At 44.9% G+C, this 24049-nt stretch overlaps 1 protein-coding gene across 3 annotated transcripts in view; it reads right to left on the reverse strand.

Annotated features, from left to right (window-relative positions):
- The window catches only part of RABL6 (RAB, member RAS oncogene family like 6), a 53519-nt gene that overhangs the window by 19139 nt on the left and 10331 nt on the right, over nucleotides 1-24049 (reverse strand). For all 3 annotated transcript variants that reach the window (XM_077787872.2, XM_085593687.1, XM_085593686.1), the window contains 6 exons: nucleotides 21689-21736; nucleotides 15316-15368; nucleotides 14162-14253; nucleotides 13165-13305; nucleotides 12048-12153; nucleotides 7555-7658 (listed from right to left, as the gene is read on the reverse strand). In XM_077787872.2, the coding sequence (XP_077643998.1) occupies nucleotides 7555-7658; nucleotides 12048-12153; nucleotides 13165-13305; nucleotides 14162-14253; nucleotides 15316-15368; nucleotides 21689-21736 (544 nt within the window). The remainder of the gene's footprint in view (nucleotides 1-7554; nucleotides 7659-12047; nucleotides 12154-13164; nucleotides 13306-14161; nucleotides 14254-15315; nucleotides 15369-21688; nucleotides 21737-24049) is intronic.

Genomic DNA, 24049 nt, shown 5'->3' on the forward strand with positions numbered 1-24049 from the left:
AATAGTCTGAAAAACAGATCTGTCACATGCTGCACAGCTGAGAGATACAGAGAGGACACCCAAAGTGAAGCATCCTGTGTAATATCCAGCACATCCCAATCTCACCTATTATTTCATTAAGCTTAATGAATTTGTGCATAGAGACTTTGGATTCAGCTGGTTCTGCAAGACAGACTTTGGTTGTGCTCCAGGCAATGAGAGTGTGAAGGGAGAGCCTCCTCTCCCACACAAAGCATGACCTTGTCCTTCAGGGACCTGAGCCAGCCAGAACCTTCCCTGGACTGACTGCTGAACAGAATGCAAACAGTGGGGTCTAAGAGACTCTAATCCTTGAGATATGATTTCCTATTTTAAGGCAGTAACCTTATATACTTTTAAGGAACAAAATAATATACTTTGTGACCAGCAGTGTCTGGAGCCCTAGGGAACAATAGCCCCAGGAAGCTGTTACTTGAATCTTTTCCTAACTAAGTAACTGGCTGAAGTGGAGATCAAGGCAGCACCAAAAAGCAGAATTAGTTAAGCACCATAAACAGACAAGGACAATATATAAATAGAAACAGATGATCCCAAGTAGCAGAAACAGGAAGAAATTCAACAGTACAAACAAAATAGTCATCTACTCAAGGGTGAGGAAAAGTGTTCTTGCTCCCAGCTCTCCATGTGAGAATGGCTGGGAAAGACTCACCTTGCTCATTCTGGAAGTCTGGACTAAGGACTACAATCCCAGCCATGCCAGAGTCTGGCTGTCACATGCTGTCCATTGATATCCAACCTATACCTGCCCTGATGCAGCTCCAGCCATTCCCTGGGTCCTGTCCCTGATCACAGAGAGCAGAGATTGGTGCTGCACCTCTGCTGTCCCTTATGAGGAAGCTGCAGATTGTCAAGGCACCTACATCAGTGCCAGCTGTGGTGTTCTCACTGATGCTTCCACCAGGACCCAGGCCAAGACTATGTGCCTATTCCACCCAGAACACTGGCTATACCAGCATAAGCTCCCAGCAGAGCTGAGCTCAGAGTACGTGATGCAGCATCCAGTCCCCATCCTCCCTCTCCTGGGGCGAGCTGTGCGACAACACATTCCACTGAAAATGATGCATGGATTTGTCATGCACCAGAGAAAAAACATAGAGGAGTTTAACTCCTGCACTGAGCTCTGTGGAGACTGCATCAGGTTGGTTTGGAAGATGCACAATACATCACACATGCTGCAAGAACATGATAGTGTGTGCTCAATACCCCTCCATCACTCCGCTCCCTTCCTGAGGAGGGGCGCCACGGCTCCACGTCCTCCAAGCAGGGCATGTACGGCTTCTGTGGGGTGGGAAAGAAACCACGAGGCCCTGCAATTCAGCCCTCATCCAACAAAGCTAAGGCTCTTTATCCCCAAACCATGTGAATTGCCATGGCCTGTAAAGCTGTTTGTGAGCTTTGCCTGCATACAATGTGCAACTCCTCAGCTCCACATCACATGTCCCGAGTGCTGAATTCTGCCATTCGTCCTCTCCCAGCTTTGATCCAGACCTTCTGGTGAGCTGAAGACAGGAGAGCTGAACAGCTCTGCTTTGTGGTACTCACTCCCCCTCCTCCCAAGACCCACTCAGCATTAAAGACTCCTGCTTCCCAACTGTGAGGAGAGATTAATCTCAGATGATCTACACGCACCCTTGTTCCTGTTTATAGCAACAGCAATCCTGGATGGAAGCCTGCAAGCCTGGGCACTGCTGCATCCAGCAGCAAGGCACTGCTGCCAGCAGTACTTGCTCTCCTGATTGTCTGTGGGAACACTTAAATCACCAACATGGTGTGAGACCAGAATGAACAATCTCTGAGCCTCAAGTTGCTGAGTCCCACCATTGAGGTAACTGACTGCCTCAGGTAGGATAAGATGATTGTACGCTGAAGATTTGGGAACAAGAAGACACAAAGAACGTAGAGTCACATCAGTATACAAAATATGAAGCTCAAAGAATAGTTAAAGCTGGATTCAACAAAGCACAGGAAACTCTTAACAATACCAGAGTATTTGAAGATTTACTGTACATAGTTCTACCAAAGCTGCCCATTTTGGAAACAGCCTGCTTTGTTCTGGGAAAGTAGCCAGCTCCAGAGGGAGGGAAGGCTGCGACTACCACCTGTTTCTCCTCCAGAAACACATGAATTTAAGAGCTGGAAGAAAAAACCCCCACTACTTAACTGAAGTATAAAGAGTGTCATCCTTCCCTCCAGCGCAACCAGACTGGGACATAAAACACATGCAGGCTTTGTCTGCATCTGTGCTCCTGTACCTTTGTCACCTGTGGTGTGTGAAGGGCATAAAACCAGGAGACAGCAGGTTCTTCAGCAGGAAGATACAAATGGTTATTTGGGGACAGCACAACATAGACTCTTGCCCCAGCACAGCACTGAGGACAGCTGTGACACGTGTGCTTCATGTCACTTTGACCAGCTCCAACTAGACACGTGGGCCAAGCCTTGTGCTGTGACACTGTGGAAATCAGGGTGGTCTGACACTGGTTCTGTCTACACAGGCTGCATAAACCAGCTCTGCTGAGTTTTTATAGCCAGATCTTCTGTGAGGGAGGTGGGTGGAAAACCAGCACACATTAAATTCTGCCAGCAAGCTCGCAGTGATTTCCAGGATGGAGGTGTCTAAGCATCCTCCACACTTTGAAAATACTACATAATGCATGAATGCTTTCTCTGGCTTTACACACACTCCTCAGAGGCACAAGTGTGGCTGTTTTGGGAACACACCAGGCCAAACCTGCCATGTGTCTGTTTTTTCTCAGATTCTACACAATCTGTTCATTCCTCATTCTATCCATCAGTCCTTTGGAAAAGGACGCACTCAAAACCTTACTGTGGAATAAGCAGCTTTGTGCCCATTCTGGACGTAGCAGACTAGGTCCTACAAGGTGAACTCACACCTAAGCACCTTTATTCCATTGGGATACAGAGACTGCAAATATACCATGCACATCCAGGTGGCTCATCCGTCCTCACTCACAGGGGCTCCTTATTTAGCTTTCAATCATTCCATAACAGACCAAATAACAAGTCCAAAACATTCTCAGACTCCTGAATAATTCACTGGTGGTTGGACCTGCTCGCAAGAGGAGACTTATATGCAATTTTGAAGATGAGCACGCTCTGTGGGAACAAAAATTCATCAGGGCCTGAGGTTACTGCTGCTCTGTTCCCAGGGGAAACACAAAACACACAAAAGGACTTGTTAGCCTCACAATTCCTAAAATTGTCAGTGCTTGTGTTCATTTAATATTGAAGATGGGAGCAGACTAAAGCTTTTTGGCTCCTGGTTCTACATGCTGTGAAAAATTGTTCAAGTGTATTTCATGTGGCAAGAAGCGCTCTGGGTTATTTTATTAATTGTGAAAATGAAGATTAATCGGCTGGATGACATCATTTTAACTGGGGTTAGCAAGGGTTAGATTTCCACATGTTTGTTTTGGGCTCATTAAAGGTACTGCCTCAATCCCCCTAGCCCAAGTCCCTGAATGTATAATCAACGGCCAAGCAGCTTTAATTCCTGCTGTTGTCCTGTTTTCCACCTGATAAAATGAATGCAGCAGGATAGTCCCTGCTCCATAAAATGCAGGACATGCTCCATGTCCCCCCTTATCAAGCAAGACAGACTGATGACAGGCTTAGATGCACTTAATTCTTAATGCAGCACCCCCAAAAAACATGACCTAGATAGAGTCCCATTCCAGTTCAAGCTGACTCCTGACCTGTCTGATGATCACAAGGATTCACAGCAAGTGGAGAAGATAAAAATGTGGCAAGGGGAAGAGAAAGCAGGCTGTAGCTGGTGTAGCTCCTCCTGCCACTGTGCAGATGTTACTCAGCACCATAATTTCAGGTCTTCCTGAAATTATGAGCTATGCCCAACGTGGAAAAAAACAACCAAGCAAATAAACCCCCAACCCCCCAGCCAGATTCTGCAGTGACTAAAGCTGTCTCTGTGTGTCTCCCCAAAGCAGAGTCCTCAGTAAGAGAGCCCAAATGCCTGTCTGCAGTCACTGGTCTGGCACCCACATGGTGAGAGGAGACAGACTCAAGCTGTGCCAGAGAAGTTAAGGTTGAGTACTGGGGAAAATTTCTTCACCAAAAGGGCTGCCCAGCCCTGGCACCCTTCTGTGGGGGAATGGCACACTGAACATATACAGGTTTTTCCCGAAAACAGAAGATAAGCTGAGTACAATTAAAAATGTAGAAATTGAGCATATTAGGTATAAATTCAGAACATCATAAAAGTCATTACTGTTTGTTTAAAAGAATTCAATAACTCAAAATGGACTGAAATGTTCTTTTAGCAGCACTGAAAATGTAAAATCTGAAAGCACAGGGACAGCACCAGAGCCAGAGGTGTGTCAGGCAGTGAGGAGCCTAAACACAGGGAAAGAACTGGATGCAGATTGTGTCTCCCACAGGCACATCCAGGCAGTGGCTGCCCAGGCTGGCTTATGTAAGGTGGAAGAGTCAGCGTCGTGTGCCACCTTGTGTTATCTCTGGGATCCACATTTTGGATCAGTTTTGTCCTCGGGTGTCCCCCCTTCCCCACGCCGCTGCAGCAGGAGGAAGAGTTCTTGTTCTCTTTCAGTTCTCACTGAGCCAAATTTAGCACTGGTCATTGTGACAGAGCAGCTACCAGATGTGCACAGGGGTGAAGGGAACAACCGAGATGTCCTAGCGCTGTCACCCTGCTGTGCTCTGTGCCCTGATTTACGGCAGGAGAGTAGGAATGGCTTCCAGAGAAGTGCTGCAGCAACACACCATGGCCTGTGGCCCCAGGTATCTGCAGTCATCTCCCCTTGCTCTGCACTTTGGGTGATCCACAGCAGAACTCCCAGTGCTGTCTGAACTGAAGCAACTAATACAAAGGCCTCGTGACAGGAGGTATGACAGGTGGGGTCTTGTGACAGGAGGTGTGACAGGTGAGGCTCAGGCTCCTCTACCAAGCAATAAAAAGGGAAAAACACAAAGGCCTCCAGTTGCACCGGAGGAAGTTCAGGTTGGGTATTAGGGAAACTTTCTTCACAAAGAGAGCTGCAGCCACCACTCAATCAGACTGCTGCCAACACCCTGACCCACAGGGTGTCAGGTCCTATTCTAACTCTGTCAGTGTTGTTTTGTATTACTGCATTTTTATTTTTATTTTTTATTTTAATTTTTTTTCCCCATATCTTTGCCCGAGAGCCTCTTTTTGAAATGATAATAATTTCAAAATTATAATAATTCAGAGGGAGGGAGTTTGCATTTTCCACTTCAAGGGAGGCTCCTGCCCTCCTTAGCAGACACCTGTCTTTTCAAACTAAGACACCTGGTAATCCCAAGATGATGGGCATCTGACAAGCATGGATGCAAGGACCTTCTCAAGCCCTAATAATGAGCACTGCAGACCTGCCGCACCGCTGCAAGCTCTGATTCCTATCACAAACTGTTGTGTCCACATGTACTCTGTTTCCCAGCCCAAACTGTTTACTAAGGTTGAGGCTTTACCCAAACCTGGGTTCACTGACATATGAATGTGAGCATTTCTTTAAATTAGGTCTTTGGCTATAAAACTTGAGCTTGGAGACCTCCTGCAGGGATAAAAACTGACTATAAGAAGTGCATGCCTTTCAACTCTGGGGCTGAAGTAACCCCTTTGCAGCTCATCTGTCCCACAGAGGTGCCATTTAAACAAACAGACTCTCTGTTTCTACCTGGGGTGCAGAGAAAAATCTTAAAAACCCTAAAATAGCACTCTTAGTGTGATCAAAGTACTGACACATGACACTCCGTGGTGCTTTTCTTTTGGAATCTATGCCTCTAGCCAGAAAGCATCCAGGGTATTTTAAAGCCCTTTCTCTAAAGAAGTGTTATTTTCTGAAAGTGAAGAACTTTGGTTTCTGTACAGGATATGAACATGCAGGAGCTGGCCAGCTGCATAAGGATGTCACTTTATTTGCTAAAACAGAATCCTAGAGAAAAGTCTTGCTTTTAATATTTCAGCAAGTCCTCCTATGTCAGGCTCTGATATTTCTGAGGCCATGTTAAGCTAATCTGCAGAGTGACCGTGCCAACAGCCTCCCAGCAGGGCAGTGTGGTCACACTGGGTGGGATGATCCAGTCTAATACCTGTTGCTGGAACCAGGAGGTCTGACCACCCCTCCACCACTACCACACTGCTGCTGCTGCCTTTAAGACCCGAGATCTCTTCTCAGAGCCAGCCCAACACAGACTAACCCTGAGGTAGATATAGCAAAGACAGATTTCACAGTCACATAGTCTCAGACTAGTTTGGGTTAGATAAGACCTTAAAGCTCATCTCATTCCATGCCCCTGCCACAGGCAGGGACACCTTTCACTGGAGCAGGCTGCTCCAAGCCCCATCCAACTTGTTTTTCTGCTGGATTTGTGAGCTGAAGTGACACATATGGAGACCCAGCACACTCTAGAACTCCTGGAAGGGCAAGAGGTGACAAAACACCAAGGTCTTGTGGTGTGAGTTCTGCCAACTCCTGATTCTATTAAGTATCCTCCCATTACCAAAGCAGTACAAACAAAGTATGGAAAACTAGCTGAAAGCACAGCCCATGCTGTCCTTCGGCCCACAGCCCAGTCATTTGAGTAGGGACATCAAGAGAAGTGCGGAAGGCATGAGGTGACAAACTAGTCCCTCAGCAGGAGAATGAGGTGAATGCTCTGGAAACAGCATTGCTTTGTGTGAATTGGGGTATTTCAATGCCCTCCAAGGCAAACATGCTGAACAATGTTACAGAACTTAAAACTTGGTCTGAAAAATGCTTGTCCAAAAGCCTGTGCATGAATATTTCATAATAATCTATTCCAATTTCCAAACAAAAGCTGCCTGTAAATCTTTTTTCACTACATTCTGAGGCTGACTTTTCTGGCTTGCACACCACTGCAATCAAAGCCTTGTGATGGGAATTCACAGAACATGAATTCCTGTTCACTGTGCTAGAGGTGTATTGGCTTTATGGGGCTAAAGCTGGCAAACACCATTACAAGCAGCCAAGCACACAGCCAAGGCACACACCAGACACAGGGTAAGAGGAACCAGTCACTATTTCAATCCAGAAATACACCAAGGAGTTCAGAGGTGTTCAAAGGGAACAAAAGACAGCAGTGTTGTTGCTACTACTTTCTACTGTCATAAGACACAAAATACATAGGAGTGCAACAGCCAGGAGAGGAACCAACTTGTGTGCTGAGCAGCTGAGAGATGGAAAATATCCCCTTCCAGCACTTTATCTACTTCAGCATGTGCTGGCTCCAGGTGTGCTGCTCAGCCCCACCTGCCCTGCCCTCCCCAATCACAAGCCTGTAGGAACCAGACTGTTTCCCACGGATCCCCAGGTGCATGCTTTTCTTCAGGTGATGCCATTCAAAAGCAACATTTTATCCAAAGGATCCCTAAATGTTATGCACTAGACCCTTCAACCTGGCCACATGGCACAGCTGGGGCTGCCCAACATTCACGTGACACCCAAAGCAGTTAGAAAAGACAGCTCAGTGACATACAGTTCGTAGTTTTGGTCTTCAGTCTCTTGCTGCACTGACAGCTCCTCCAGAGTTGCATCAATATCCAGCTGATTTGTCTCCAGCTGCCGTAGCAACGTCTCCCTCTGAGGAAAGGAAAACAAGCTGGGTCTGAGCAGAAGGGTCATTGTAACAGATCTCAGTGCACTGAGATCCTATGTCACCACTTTACCACAGTATCATGTGCAATAGGATCATGATGCCCTGGCCCTGATCATGGTGTCCATTTAAATACAGAGCACAAAGGGAAAGTGAATAAAAAGTAGATAATCCACAAAGTCTATGTGTAAGAAGCACCTTGTTCTGTGAGCTGTTCTCAGTCATAAATCAATAATGTGTTATTTCAGACACCACAGCACCAGTTACACTTGGAGAATGGATTTAGCCCCTGCAGAGATCAGTTGTGCAACTCATTCACTCAGGCCTTTTGATTTTCCCTGTGCTATATCAGCCCCTCTGGGAGCAGGACCCAGATGAATGCAAAGTCTCCCAACAATTTTTTTTTTTTTTGCTGTTGGGGGAGATGAGGGAGCACAACCTATAAACTCAATGACATTTCAGAAGTCCTTGCCCCTCTGCCTCCAATTGCTGTTCCATAGATGGGGGACAGACACCCTAGCCCATTTCCAATGGGCAATAAAGTGAGTTGACTGCACTAATGTAATCTAGGACTGCCTCACTCAGTCCTTCCTTTCCCACATTTCCCACAGAACTGAAACAAAAACCTCAGCTGAGGGGAAAGGCTCTCTCTTCTCGACATCCAGATGGCAGCAAGGAGAGATCAATATTCACAGGCACAGCCAGCTCCCTCAATGGCTGCAGCCCTGCAGGGCTGACACAGCATCCACTCCTGCAGAAACATCATTCTGGATCCCCTGGACAAGACCAGAGCTGTCAGTGGTGCAAATTCTGCCCCACAGCCCTGTCCCCTCTGCTCAGGCACAGCTGCCTGGCACACAGCTGGGCGCTGGCCCTGCCCATCAGCTCACCTCCTAAATTTTGGAGTCAAAAGCCACATGTTTGGTGCCTGAGGGCATCAGTCCTCCCTCTCCCACTACCTATGCACTGGATGGCACAGGAGCAGGGCCAGCTTGTGCTGAGCTGGGCTGGTGACTCCCAGCCTGGCACAGCAGTTCCCATTACAGCAGGTCTGTGGTGCCACAGGCTGTATCCTTGCCTAGGCAGGAGGACATGCAAGAGAAACCACAGGCTTCCTCCAAACTGCCAAGGGTTTTGCTTTGATAACTGACTTATCCTCCAAGTACATTTCAGCTTTGCTCTGACAAATATTTTTGAAGGCTAGCATCAATAACCATGGTGAATTCTTAATTCCCTGTCTGACAACACTTGAACTCACTGCAGAAAGATACTATCAGATTAAAAGCCCAAAAGGAAATCTATTATATAATTCCCAGAATAATCTCCATCTGAGAAGACAAACATTTGCATGAAGTGATGCTGTTCAGTCTCTACATGCACCTGGTGCTGGCATTATGGTTTCATAGATATGACAACTTTGAAGTTATCAAGCCACTGCAGAGGTTTGAAGAGCAATTAACTCATTTGGCTCACACAAATCACACCAAGTGCTGTGCTCCAGGGAACAATCACAGCACAGCCTGAGCCCTCCATGGAGCAACTGATTTATATCAAATTCTACTGTGACTGAAACCAGCAAAAAAGTTTAAGTGGTTTTTATTTTGTACTGTAAGACCAGGTGACTCATCACAGTTGATAACCCTAATTTACTGGAAGACATAGCCCTTCTTGAAATGTAAGGGCTTCTGTGATAATTTAAGCTAATTTACTGCTTCCAAGGCATACAGAGTGTTCATGTTTACCTTTGCCATTGTGTTAAGAGCTTGGAGCAATCCCTCCTTTCTTTGCTGAGTATTTTTTATTCATCATATTCAAGTGCTCTCTGCAGATGGAAACTTGACTTTGATTCATATGTATGCATGGAATTACAATGTTATTACTTAATGCCAATTCCTTTATTGTCGTTTACAGACAAGAAAGATTCAGCAAAATATGCTATTCATATTTAAAGTTGCTACCTTAATCAGAAGTACTAATGAGGACTTTAGAATTCAACTTCTGGATTTCAGAATTCAAGAAAATGAAGATCTGAGAAGCAGCAGATATCATAATTTTATATTATTCATGCAGTATAAGCAAAAATGAGACAAAAAAGGGCAAGTTTGCTGCTTCTTTGTCCCCAGTTTCCTAAGACAGGTGAAATACATGCTGAGCAAATTAGCTGAACAAACAGAGACAGAAGGGCTACTGCCCTCCGGTGCTTACCTTAGGCTCTTTGATAATGACTTTAATTAGACTTGTCTATTAAACAAGTGGTGTGCCTTGCCTTACACTTTGGCCCTGAGACATATACCAGTTTTATTTATTTCAATTTTCACAGATTACAATAAGTAAGAATATATACTTAATAGAGAATTGCAATCAATTTTGTACAAATTCATCACTACTAACAAACTTCCAAAAACGTAAAAAAAATATATTATATTTTACCATGCTGGTTATTAAAATATTAAAGAAACAGCTCATTTTCTGCAATGACCCAAAAGAAGGGAATAAATAGTTTACTAGAGACCAGTGCTTCAGCTGAAAGGCACTTGCAAGGGCTTCTTGAGAAAAGGCAATCTCAAATGTCTGTAGAATCCTGTCTCATTCCAGCACAGCATCTGGAGGCCTGGGTGACCTGATCTCATTTGTGGGTTTCCAGATATACCTACAGCTAAACTGCATCCTCGAATTTGCCAATCTTGCCCCTGGAAAGGAACTGATAAATAAATGAAGAGCTCAGTCTGACAGAGAGAATGAACTCTGTACTGGGGGTATGGATTTCAGCCCTTACTTTCACCATGGAAGATGTGTGACTGCAAACTGAGCACAGGAATGTGCCACTGAAAACCACACACTGACCCCAACCTTGCTGAAGGACAGCCTGGGACCGTGGATACAGCTGGACCACTCTGCCCTGGAAAGCTGTGGAGGGCAGGCTGAGAGGCACAGAAACGTCCCAGGCTGATGAAATCCTATGTGCATTTTATACCAAACAGCATCCCTCTCCTTTAATCCTGCTCTGCTCCAGGGAGAAAAACTCATTTCTGGAGCCTGGTACTGGCAAGGATGTCTGAAGGGGTAAGAAGAACTTTCAGGAATTAAGTCTACATGTAATTTTCCTACAAATTTCAGCTCATGCTGCACTGGATGTTGAACAGGGCCAACCCTGGTCCCTGTGCACACCAACACAAGGTTCCCAGTGAGTGTCTGGGAGCAGTGAAGTGACCCAAGGAAGCTACTGTGGAGCAGCATGAGGCATTGCCCATAAAACTGTGGCACAAGTGCCAGGGGCACTGGAGAAACCAATGCAACTCATCTTAGGTGAAGTTTGTCATCAAGTAAAGCACCAAAAACTGGGTGGAGGCAACCAAAAGCCTCCAAATATGCAGTGTCATAAACCCAAATATTTCACCAGCAACATGCTGACAGATTTCAGTCTTCTCCACTGAGCAGCAGGTTGGATTTACAGATCAGATTTCTACAACCTCCCCCTCAAAAAATTGTTAGACTTGTTTCACTGAGGTTTTATACATTCAGTTGTCTTACCCTGGTTCTTTCTGTTCTGCAGCCTGAGGACTTGGTAACATCCACTAATATATCTCAGCTCCTTCTGAACTGGCATTTCACTGGGGATTATTTACATAAAAATACACACATACACTTCAATTATTGGTGAAAGATAATAAATATCAGCTGCCTGGGTTTTTCCCATTAAATAGAAAACAGTGACACAACATCATGTATGCCCTCAAAAAGCATAAGCTACTCATTCCAAAGGACCCCTGTAGGATCACCCCAAAAGGTGATCTTCAAAACGCCCAGAGACTAGAATTCCACCCTTCCCAGCCTTTGCCCTTCCCTCAGCCCTCCCAAGAATCCTCAGATATGAAGGAAATAGGAGATTGGATCCATGTGAACAGGATGCAAGCACACGGATCTCATATCTAATGCCCTTTACCATTAGGGGAAAGATTTTCAGCTGAGGTTTCTGAACTATTCAGATAATGGCTGAATCTCTTCACATCTGAGTTTTAACTGAACAGAATTGAAATTCAAAGTTTAAAATATTATACATTATATTTTACATTTTTGACTTGGTAACTGCACCACTGGATGCCGTTTTCATGCCAGTGAAAATGGAGCCTTTCTCCAGCGGTCAGCATTGGGAACTCAGCACAGCTAACTCTTGCAACCAGAGACATGTTTAAATCAGTCACAGGCACCAATGTTCTCACATGATTTTGTTATACCAACTCGAATGAAAAGAATCTACTCAGGATCCTTTAACAGCAATTGAAACCCCAAATACCAAATTCCTGCCTTAGAAAGGAAGCAAATCCAATCTGTCCCACACACAGAGCACATCAGGATAACTAACATCCCTGCCTTACCTGTAGCTGCAAGAAGGGGATGTTGAAGAATTTGTGCAAGTACTTGAGGCCAAAGCTGTTCTTCATGGAAGACTCAGCATAGCGGAAATAGGAGGAGCCGGGAGGCCTGTGCCAAGCAGAGAGAACACTGTACCCAGCACAGCTCGCAGACCCTGCACAGGACTGAGTTACATGCCATGAGCCACCCCACAAGCCAGCCCCCACCTCAAATCTAGCCCAGGGCATCATTTGGCTTGGACTCATTATTTTGTTTACAGCCAAAATTCACATTGAAGTGTGGCAGGAGGTGGCTGTTGGTGTGTGACAGTGTCATGTGCCTGCCAGGCTAAGAAATACTTTGTCAGGACACTGGGATGTTGGTTTCCTAAACTAGGGATTTACATGTGGTTCATTTCACAGTGAAGGTTTTTGTTTTAAAAAACACAATCGGACTGACAAAAATAATATAGAGAAATTATTTTGTAAAGATTATTTCATCATGGATAAAATCTTAAAACTGACACAATTTCTTTGTGCCTGACACAGGCATGAACAAGTAAGAGATGAGGAAAATGAAAAAATACCTTTAAAGCATAAAACTACATAAAAGGGTACCATCTACTTAATCGTGACCAACAAATACGATTTTATACCATGTAACAAAGCACCTTAGATCTCTACTTAAGGGAAATGCTTGTCTGGCTGGTGAGGGACGTGTGACTTGGCCGTACCCTGCAAGTGCTGCGTGGGGGAGGCTCAGAGGCAGAGCAAGGACGCAGCTGCACTGGCTGGCTCTCGTGTAGCACCATCACTTGGAGCAAAGAACAGCTGTGCTATGGGGAGAGGACTCACTCACAGGAGAAGGCTATCCAGAAAGAAGATGACTTGCTGGGAACAGCACTTCTGAAAGGCACATGCTGCCAGCCACTCCCTGTTTCCAGGAGCGTGGCAAACAGTCTGCTCCAGATCAAAGGGCCCATGGTGTCAGCAGATGCTGCTTGTGAGCCATGGGGAGCTCTGGGAGCGAGGCAGGCACGCAGCACAGAGGGCACATGTGCCATGGGTGTGAAACATGGCAGTAACGCGGCTGCTGACGGGATGGCAGGGAGCAGCTGAGGCCTGCTCCCTGCCCGCTCACCTGTTCAGGTTGTCAATGAGGTCCCGCACGTCGCTGGGCAGGATGACCCGGTGCTCCCCCATGTCCCGGTAATTCCCAAGCACACACACTGGAACGTGCGTCGGCACTTTAGGAAGCTCCCTCAGAATATAGTTAAATGTCCTTCATCAGAGGGGAGAGAGAGAGCAGATGAGTGGGAACATCCTTCTGTTAGGAGTTTCATGCACAAATCACAAAGAAAAAAAAAAAAAACAGGAATTTTTTTTTCCAAAATCCTTCCAAGTCTGTGGCTTCTTTGCCTCATCAGAGAAATACATTAATCCTCAATATGTTTGCATGATTCTTTATTCAAAACCAACTTCACAAGCTCCATAATCCACTTTCACCAGAGCCCTCGTATCTCCTACAGCAATCTCAGTCCTGCAAAACTGTGGGTTCAGCAGAAGGAAAGGATTCCCTCCCTTCAGCTGTCCAAAGGCTCATTGACCCACACCAAACCTGAACGACACCAGCCTAAATATAAAGGAGGAGCTCTAACTCCCTCCTCTTTCCACTCTGGATTCCTTATCTCTCTCACTCTCCTCAAATGTGCAAAACCAACAGCTCATTACTTCTGTAGATTAATGCAGCCCGGGGCCTCTAAATAATCCTTACCAATACCAGTTTCTTGGGAATTTCTCACTAGCATCCTCCTTTCCCTTGTGTTCTGGAGAGCAGGGGTTTGCAACATGCACTTTGCACCTGAGATAGCACTAATTATTATGCCTCAGCCAGCAGCATATCAGCAATTGCAGCACACAACCCACTGGGACACTGCTTGTTTCGAACAAGCCCGGGAGAAGAGTGTATTAAAAGCCATGTCACAAGATAAAGCTTTTATTTTAAAGGATACAAGCTTGCTCCAACTTATTAGGCTGGTTATCAGCTTCCAAATGCAACTAGGAATCTGGAAATCTGGAAGTCATTTGTTTTGCCTGAACAAGGGAGAATTACATGGTGCCAAGTAAGGGTTTCTTACCACTGCTTGGTGATGTCAAACATCATAACTACACCATTGCAGTTCTTATAGACGTCCAAGAACTCTGCATCCAGAGCCATTTCTGATTCTGCCTAAGGAAATAAAGGCAAAGAAGCAGTAAATAACTGGATTCAACTTCAGGCTGATACAGAACACAATGGATACAGTACTGACTGAGCAAACTTTCTAAAATGACAACCACTGTAAGGAGTATCCATGGATTTCACACCACTATCATTGAAATAAGATACTTGGTGATTCTCAGCTTCCATTTTCCATAGGAACAGGATGTGAAGCACGTGACGGTCTCTGACACCACATGCTAAAACCCACCCCCATCCTTTCCTCTGTGCTCCCAAATCCTGTGTTGGTAAGAGAACACCATACAAACCACAGAGCGGAGGAAAAAGGACACAGCTCCCATTCCATCTTTTTCCTGACTCAGACTCTACTCTTAATACTGCTGGTGTCCAAACGCATGAGGCAGTTTCTCCCATGGAGTGCTGACAGGATTAGTACCCAATTGGCTTTTCATCATTTGGACTCTGCATGCTGCTAAGTCCACATAGTACTGGTCCCAGCTTGGTCCCCATGGTCCCAGCTCAGTCCCCATGGCTCCTACTGGAATTTGGTGCCCCTGGAACAATTCTCACTCCTTTCCCAGGAGTGGAAAATGCACCCACATTTGCAAAGGAAGAAGCAGCTGTGGTAACTGTTCTCATAAAGGCTTTTCCCATGGGAGAATATTTTGAGGAAAATTCTCCTCATCTGAACCTGAGTAGATGGGTGCCAGTGAGAGTGCAACAACTGAGATCCTAGGAGTGGCCAGAGTGGCCTTTTTGTTCAGGCCCAACAAGAAGGCCCTGACAAAAGGAATTTCTTCTTTGGCCCACAGGAAGACAGGTACAAAGCTGCTGAGCAAACATCTGGGCACAGTCATTCCCAGTGACAGAATGGAAAACAGCAGGGAAGTTGCAGTGAGGGCAGGAGCAGGGCTGAAATGCACAGAGCAAAGAATGAAGAACATTGGCATCACCCACTGTCCCTCAACCACCTGCCAAGCAGGCCTTAGAGCAGGAACAAATAAAGAACTTGCTCCCCTTGGACCAAAGGTGGACAAGAGGCCTCAGACCTCTGAATTCTAGGTGACTCACCTCCTGAGGGTCATTCTCCAGTTTCAAACCATCTCCTCGTTTTTTGCATTTTCCTTAAAAAGAACAGTAAAAAACATAAAAAGGATTACATTGGGCAAAGAACTGGAAGATGAGTCTGGACAGGTGCACAGCAGTTTGAACATAACCTTAAAGCAAATCCTATTTCTACTGTAAACCTAGGGGATAAGGAGGGGTGGGATAGGCATGCCTTGCTAGTCTATTCAAAAATGAACAGTAAAGCAATCCAAAGACAGAAGTTATCCAAGAAGAAATCCAAGAGAAATCAAATAAACTGTGGGAAAGGAGTTGTGGAGATGGAGAAACAGCCTACACGTGCTCCAAAGGCCAGAGCCAGAGGGTCAGGTCTGGCCATCACTAGTGAAGGTGTAGAAAATAAATCCTCCAGAAGCACCAACCAAAGCACACAAAAATAAGCCAGGTAGCAGGTACAACTCTCATTAAGCTCCCAGAAAACTGCAAGAAGAAACATGCCTAATGTTTGTAGAAGACACTAGAAAACCACTCTAGAGACTTGCTCTGCAGTCCCACAACCGTGGTCCCACCTGCAAGAATCTAGTGGTTTCTCTCCAGCTCATCTGCTTCCTCTAAGGCAGTTAAAGGGCAGCCCCTGAGGCTTCTGTCTTTCCTTACACCTTAGGGAAGCATTTTCTGACATTTTAAAGTACCAGTGGCATTTAACTCAGCACTCCAGAAATTGAGTGTTTTTAAACTTCAGCCTCCCTGGAAACTTTGTGTCAAATCAATTACTCACTAACTGTGTTTGCAAATCGTATATCCTGGAGTCTCAGCAGAGGTGTATCTGTACCTATGATTATCAGAGTTGCCATCAGCTGACACGATTTTCTGGTGTAGACACTTGTCTCTAAGGATTGCCAGGAATTCCAAAATCTCCTGTCACCTACTGCCAAAGAGGTTCAGTGTGGACACACCGTGAAAAAATCTGGCCTCTTGTTTAAACCGAATGTTCTGAGTTTCCACAATTTTATCAATGATAAGCAGTGCACAAAGAATAACCCTGCAAGATCAGGAGTTATGTTTGACAGATACCAAGTAGCTCCCAGATGTTACTGACAGCATTTAAGAACTGTACTTCTGAAATAACTTTGTTGTGTATTTTCCCAGTCTAAATAATGAAGAGTTAAATCATACTTGGCACAGAAATTTCCTGTGTTGCTGATAACAGAAGGTGTTGGCAGCTCAGATGCACCCCAAAAATCCCTCCCATTGACTCTGTAAAAGACTTTATAACACTGAGGACCAAAATAGCTTCCACCAGCTCTTAACTCTCCTGAATCACATGTGGAATTCAGGGTTCTGCCAGATGCTGCAAGTGAAATGTTTTTCCTGCACACAGCTCAAGGATAAATAGTAAGAAAATATAGTTATTCAGAAAAGCTTTAATGCTGCATGCAGGTGATTCTGGGGGTGCTTCTGTGCATCACTACAAAATGTTTGCCCCACTCATGTCAGCTTACTGCTGACATCTGAAAGTAGCAGAAATATTAATTCCCATCCCTCCTCATCTGGGCAATGTGTTTCCCTGAGGGATCCAAGTATGGGCTCTGATTCTTCCCCATGCAGGGAAGGTGTGGGATTTCTAGGCCATGCATGTATTTTCCCACTTCAATTAATTTCAAGTGAGTGACATTTTGCGTGGCTTTTCTGAATATCCAAACATCACTATTTCTGCAGTCATTGCTGAATTATGCTTGGCATGACCTAAGTAATTAAGGTATTAAAAGAGAAGCCCGAGAAACCACAAATACATCATTCCTCCCATCCTGAGAAATCAAGGTGTCTGTCTAACCTGGGCACATTTACAGTCAATGCTTTGAGACAGAATATACAGCACACCTCTCTCTGCTCATGATTTTCTGTGTGTATCCAGAGCAATGAATAATATTCTCACATGCTCATCAGTGCTGCAAAGGAGGTCACCTCAAAGGAGTCATAGAGCTAAAAAGCGCATGTGTGTACAGATTCATGCACAGGCTCTATTTTTGGAACCCAAACTGCAGGATGAACCAGACAAAGATAAGATCTATGCAGCGACAAGATGTAACTCAGCCTGTAAAGGCAGGGGCACAGTGAGAATTGTGTCACTGTATGCATGAGGACCAGATTTTGAGCTTGTACTGATGTGTAATGGAGGAGCTTCAATTAGAAAACACAGGTGTCCATGCTGCAATGGCTCAGGTCCCCTCCAGAACGATGGCTGCTCCTCATTGACAGGCATAAAAGCAACTCTGGCGCTAAATACACTGTGCCCTGGAGTCTACAGAACAACTCCTACTGGACAATGGGGCTGTGATATTCACTTGAGTCTCTGCAGCAGTATGTACTATCAGTTTTGCTGCAGAATAGAAGGATTCAGTACAACTTGCCAACAAATGCTGTCCACCATACAAGGGGGCTGCTTCCCTTCACCAGTCTAAAATACACATATGGAATATGTGCATCCTTTGTGGTGTGTTTTGCTTTGAATCCATGTTTGTCCCCTGTTCTCCTCCCTAATCCTTTCCCTTTCCCAGTTGCCAGTTTTCCCAAGCCCTTCCCTAAGCTCCTCCCTTCCAAGTTGTCAATCCTCCCTATCCCTACCCCCTTCTCCAGAGAGTTCTGTAGTTCTGTGTCTGTCTTGTTGCCCTCAACACCCCATTTGTTACTTTTATTATTCCCCCCCCCCCCCCATTTTCCCTGGTAGGCTCATGAGCTATTTGCCCCACCTTATACTCCTCTCTTACCATATCCTCACTGGTTCACTTTCCTACACCCCTAATCATGAGCTGCTGCATAAAAACTTCTGTTCACCCCCCTCCCAGTCCTGTCTGGGAGCCCAGGAATAAATCCATCCTGTTCCACCCCAAGCCCCGTGTCATGGCTGCGTGTCCCCATGGATAGCTGGGATTGCAGAGCTCGCAGGGAACAGTCGCACCCCTGCTGCAGCCGCCCTGCACACACTGCAACATGCATCCCTTGTGTTATCTAACCTGGAACATCTGAAAATAATAGAACTATGAATTCGGATCTTTCCTTCTTCTTGCAGGACATGTCTGGGAGGCAGAGGGGTGAAGGTGCAAGGAGGAAAGGAATCTTCAAGGGAAAGTGTTTGTCTAGCTTGTGGGCAACGGAAAAAAAAATTATTTGATGCCTTCAGTCATGTATCAGAAAATACGTGGAAACCAAAGTGCCAGAAGTTACAAGACAGGAATTTACAACTGTTCCTGAATCCCCTGCATTCAAGAAGCTTCTCTGAATTCAGGATCTGTTATAGCTTTATGACCTGCAGCAGTTACACAACTTGCTGCAAAGCCAGAACGATGAGTCAGGATTGTGACTTCTGCTAAGAGAGATCTTTCCTGTGCTCTGTCAGTTCCAAGAGCAGCAAAGGAGATATTTACTAAACACGTCACACAAAATCCAATACAATCCATGGCTGGAGGCAAGCTCAACTTGGGAAGATTTTAACAAATGGCAGCTTTCCAGACATGATCCCAGCTCCCTGAACAGGCCCAGGGAGAATGCAGCAGACAGCAAGGAAGTCTGGACTCCAGGCAGTCTGTACATTTAAAAAAAGAATCCCAAATAGTCAAGAATGAGCCAAGAGGAACAGCATAGTCTGACAGCTGCCATTCCCCACTGCCTCACCACATTAACCAACCTCACAGCTTTTAAGCTTTCACAACAAACCTCCCCACATTTCCAAATTATCATTTGTATGCTAAATAACCAATACCAAGCTAAGTCACTGTCCAGGCAGGGCCAGCAGAGCTGCCCTCTGCATCCCAGTGGATTCTGGAGGAAAAAACCTCATTGCTGAACCAGCAAAGCTGCCCTCTGCATCCCAGTGGATTCTGGAGGAAAAACCCTCATTGCTGAACCAGCAAGGACAGGGAGCACACTTCTAGGGAGCACCAGGAGAAACACCACTCAAGAAAATCACTGTGAACTTCAGCCCAGAAATGCACATCAAGTTTTCAGGGTGCAACTCCTGCAATTTCCCCAGCCCCCTGTGACTGCAGAACAGCAGCACTGCTCAGCAGACGAGAGCCCAAAGCTGCTTTACACAACTGAAGCTGAAAACTGCAGTTCATGGATGCTCGTGTAAGTCAGTTAAACTATAACACACATCAGGGCTTTCAACACAGTTTTCCCCCTCATTTAAACATAGGTCTCCTAATTTCCTCTGAAAATGAAACAGGGAAATGCTGGCAAAAGAATTTCAGCCTGGAAAACTTCCTGTTGATGTGTGTTCAGAACATGCATTTTTTGACAGTTTCAAATCCAGCCTGATAAATGCAGTGTTCTGCCCAAATCTAAATATGCACACGAGCCAGGATCTGGTAGGCAAGGGAAAAGAAAAGGAAGATCAAGTCTTGTTAGCACTATGCTACAGCAGCACTGGATACTTTACTACTGCAAGTCTACAGTCCAGTATGGCTCTCACCCAAAGCATCACGCAGGAGGATTTTTTGTCCTAAGCATACAGAAGGAAAACAAAAATGTCATAACATTAGGATGAAAGTTAGATATAAGTGAGCTCTTAATGCTTAATATGAACATTTTCCTAAAGTTATGCTTATCAGGAATCCACAATATTATGGCAGTAGGAAAGGATTTGATTTCATTAACATCATGATGATCTAATTTTTACACTGCACGGATTGAGCACAACTGATTGCAAAAAAATACCTATCTGTGGTCAATCAGTACAGATCTTAATAGAGTGAGTTTTATTTCAAAAGAATATGAAGTGAAGAGAGTGCTTTAAGATTTCCAACATAGGCTCTTGCTGTCAGAAATCAAAGCAGGACCAGAAGAGCTGTTATCAACATCTGTGCATAGCACATCCTGTCCCCTTCACCAAAAAAAAAAGTCTCTAAGTTGAGAAGATGACTCTGCTCAGAGAAGCTATTCACAGAAATAAGTGCTGGAACCACATGATTCCCAAATTAAATGTCTATCTATTCATACCAAAGCTGCAAGACAGCGAGAACACAGATGTTTTGCTCAGATTCCAGCCCTCCACTTGTTATCCCACAATCTGAAAGCCAAACTAATCAGACTGACTTCAGCAGTAACTCTGGCCTAAGCAAGGTTTTGTCTACCCAGGAAAAACTGGGGTTTAAAACACTAAAAAGATAAAGTGCCCAGGATTTGCATTTAAAGTTCCTGACTCAAGTTTATCCTGAAGGCTCCATTAGGTATCTGAACTAGAGGTGCTACTGCTAATTGTCTTTCTTTTTTCCCTATTTTGAATACAGTTCAGCAGACATGAAAAACTACATTTCTCCTTTTCCCACTCCCTATTGTACTTTTAGTTTTTGGTATAATGCAAGTCTAAGTTGCACAGGTGGTGCCTCTGAGATACCACTCCACTGAGGAATGCCTGAGAGCACGGACTCCAGCCAAGGCTGCAGGAAAGGCAGCACCAGACAAACCATCAAAGCTTGAGTTTCAATGACTGTGGCCAACAAATTTGACAGACACTAAACAAGAAGCATCACTCACAGAGCAAGAGCTGCTCACCTGTGCAGCTGCTCTCCTGACCATACTCACAGACTAAACCAGGAGCCTGGCTGGTACTAAATGCCTCTTAGAAGCCAAATAATATCTGCATTTGGGGCTACAGAATGGACTGTGGATATTTACATCTCGACCCCAACCCCCTCCAGGGACAGATGCCACTGCATCCCGTTTGCACTGCATCCAGACTGTGTCTTCACAGATGCTTTGGGGTTTGGTTTTGCTCTTTATAAAACAAAGGTTTATACTCTGACAAAAATTGAAAACCAATGAAAAATGTATTTATCATAAAATTTCCTTGGCTAAGCATTTAGAAAAGGTTTTGGAATGCACATATTGCATTTTCTGTCCTAGTCAATTTAAGTAATTGGCTTCGCTTTCATCCTTCCCCCCTGCACACATTACCCACTGCAGCTATGGTTTTACCAATTTAACAATAGAATGCCTTCACAAAAACAGCTCCACAAGAACTTTTATAGCCAGAACAAAGAACTCATAACTTGCCTAAACATTAAAGGAAACTATAAAGGGGAGAAGGTGAAATTTATTCTGAAGCTCAGAGAACTGGAATACACAGAACAGCAAGTGCTTCATCTGTTATAAGTACATGGAACAACTGCTCCTGAATCCTGGGCTTGATCTTAAGTTCAGATTCCAGATAACGGGTTCTAGCACAGGGGGATCACCTCTCCTTTCCTTATTATTTTCAGAAAGTGATATAATAAATACACATTTTTTTTAAAGCAGAAATAAGAGGTATTTCTGAATTCCATGTAAGTTTTTAATTAAACCTGAGCAAGAACAATGGAAAGAAAGTTATAAATCTTACCTTTGTCCACTACATCCCAGACTTCAACTTTCACAATGTCATCAGTGGCTGGAAGCACAACAGAACAAAAAGGGTTAGAAGGTTTCAGTAAAACACTCATCACTCAGACAGCCCAACTCACAGCCAACACAGAGGAATGTTAAAGCATAGGAATGTCAAAAGCCAAGCAAATTATATGCAAGACAAAAACCCAACCACAAGAAGGCAGTGAGCTGTTGAAGGTGCATGCTGCGCACCAAAACCATGCTGTCTAAACATAAACACTCTTAGTCACATAAGTGATGGCTGGATTTCCTTGCTGGCTCATGTCAGGTTTGAAGCATGTTATAAGTATTGTGCGTAGACTGTTTTCGTAACATACAGAGGTTTAAAAAGCCTTTCAGAAAAGATAAAAATCTAGTTTTGAGGATAAAGTCTGGTATAAACAAGGCATACAACTGGCAAAATGAATACACACATGTAAGAAAGATCCAATCACGGCATTTCCATGACAGCCAGCACACAGTCCTGCAGCTACAGAAACCCATTCTCTCTGCGCATTTCCAAGTATATTTTGTGGAAAAATAAGGCCTCACTAGCAATTTTGCTTCCTAGAGCTGCAGTATCAATAAATTATAACCAGCAACATCTATCTGAGTTGCTAAAATCTGAAGCAAGACATGCAGAATTCTAACTCCAGTGATTGCTGGTACCCACAGGCAGCAATTCATGTTCAGGTGGTCTGAAGGTTGAGTAGCTCTGGATCAACATTTTCATGAAATACAAATAAGCAGTCTGATTTTCAGGAGATGTCCCAAGAAATGGCTGCTTTTTGGAAATGTTACAGGCTTTGAAGCAAAAGCTTGTACTTGGAGCAGCTTTGAATATAAAGCTGGAATAGGAGGACAATGCCTCAGAGAAGAAAATAACATCATAGGATGACATGAGATCTTATCTAAGTGTCATTATCAAATCAGGAAGCATTTTCTATACAGAACTCACTCTTGGCTTAATGAAATGTTTCAAAATATTGTACAGACAGGTCATGAATAAAGGAAAATTTTGATCCTTTGCATCAAGAGAAAGACCCTTTTTTACATTTATGACGGAAGCAAAATCAGCCTCTATTTTCCTCATAGTAATTCCTGCTTAACTTCCTATGTGCCAGCTGGGCAGGAGGCATTGGATGAACAGGAAACTCCACCGGGTCAGCCCAGGCAGTGCCTTCCAGGACTGAAAGCATGGGGCAGTACAGCACCCACAGCACAAAAACTTCTCCTCAAACCTCTACACCCCACTAATTAAGTCAGTCCCTGAATATTTTCTACAGATAATCAAACCAGGTAGCTAAAGTCCAACCTGTGATTCACTTACCTGGCACCCAGGTGAGCCAGCTCCTCCCCCCAGGCACTGGCACTGCAGGAGCTCTCCCTGTGCCCCTGCAGGCACTGGGACACAGATCAACTACTGGAGGTCTGCACCTAATACCTGCCCTGCTATTGGCAAGGCAACTGCAGTGCCTTTCCACAATCAAGGCTTGCTGCAAAAGGGTAAGAGACATTTGCCTTCCCCAAGTTTTGCATGGGCTCAGGAGGAGCCCAGGAGGTTGTTTGTTCTTTCCAGAAGTGCCATGTGAAGCATTACATCAGGACTAACAGTTCAGAAAAGGGAGCCCTTAGGGTGACCTAGGGCCTAGCACTGGCACTTTGCTCCTGAACTCTCCACCTCCTTCCCAGGAGCCAAACACGCCCTCCATTAGGATGTGCTGGCCTGCTGAGTGATTCCCAGAGAACTGACACCCTGCTGAGCAGCAGCAGTCCTGGCAGCTGGGGAGCTGAACCCCCTGACACCACAGACCTGCTTTACACCCTTCTGACTGAGGGGAAGGGCAGAATTTCTCAAAGAAAACAACTGCATGAGACCCAAGAAACACATATTTCCACATTTTTCTTGCTAGCTCACAACCAGGAAGTTCTTCCCTTTCATCACCAGTGTCACTCCTGATTATCCTGATCATGCAAGAGGATAATTGCTTTAGTGCTGCTTCCTTGGCTTTGGTGTGTGACTCATACCCAGCAGCATTTCACCCGAAGGAGCTCTGTGACAACAAAAAGAATGCTGATTTATCCTTTCAACTCCCTGACTTGGATTAGCACAAACCACAGATCAAGGCACTCCAAAGATCTGTCCTGAGCTGCTATTTCACTAGACACTCCATGGCCAGTGGCACACTGAGCACTGCTTTTCAACAAAATGATGGAGAGCCGCGAAAAGGCTCCAATTGCAAGAATGCTAATTTAAAACTAAGAATTATCACATTGTAGGTGGCTTCATCACCAGGAACTCACAGGCCCTCAGATATATCTTACTCTCATTCAATGA

The sequence above is a fragment of the Lonchura striata genome, chromosome 17, assembly GCF_050655825.1.
Source record: "Lonchura striata isolate lonStrDom1 chromosome 17, ASM5065582v1, whole genome shotgun sequence".
Classification (NCBI taxonomy): domain Eukaryota; kingdom Metazoa; phylum Chordata; class Aves; order Passeriformes; family Estrildidae; genus Lonchura; species Lonchura striata.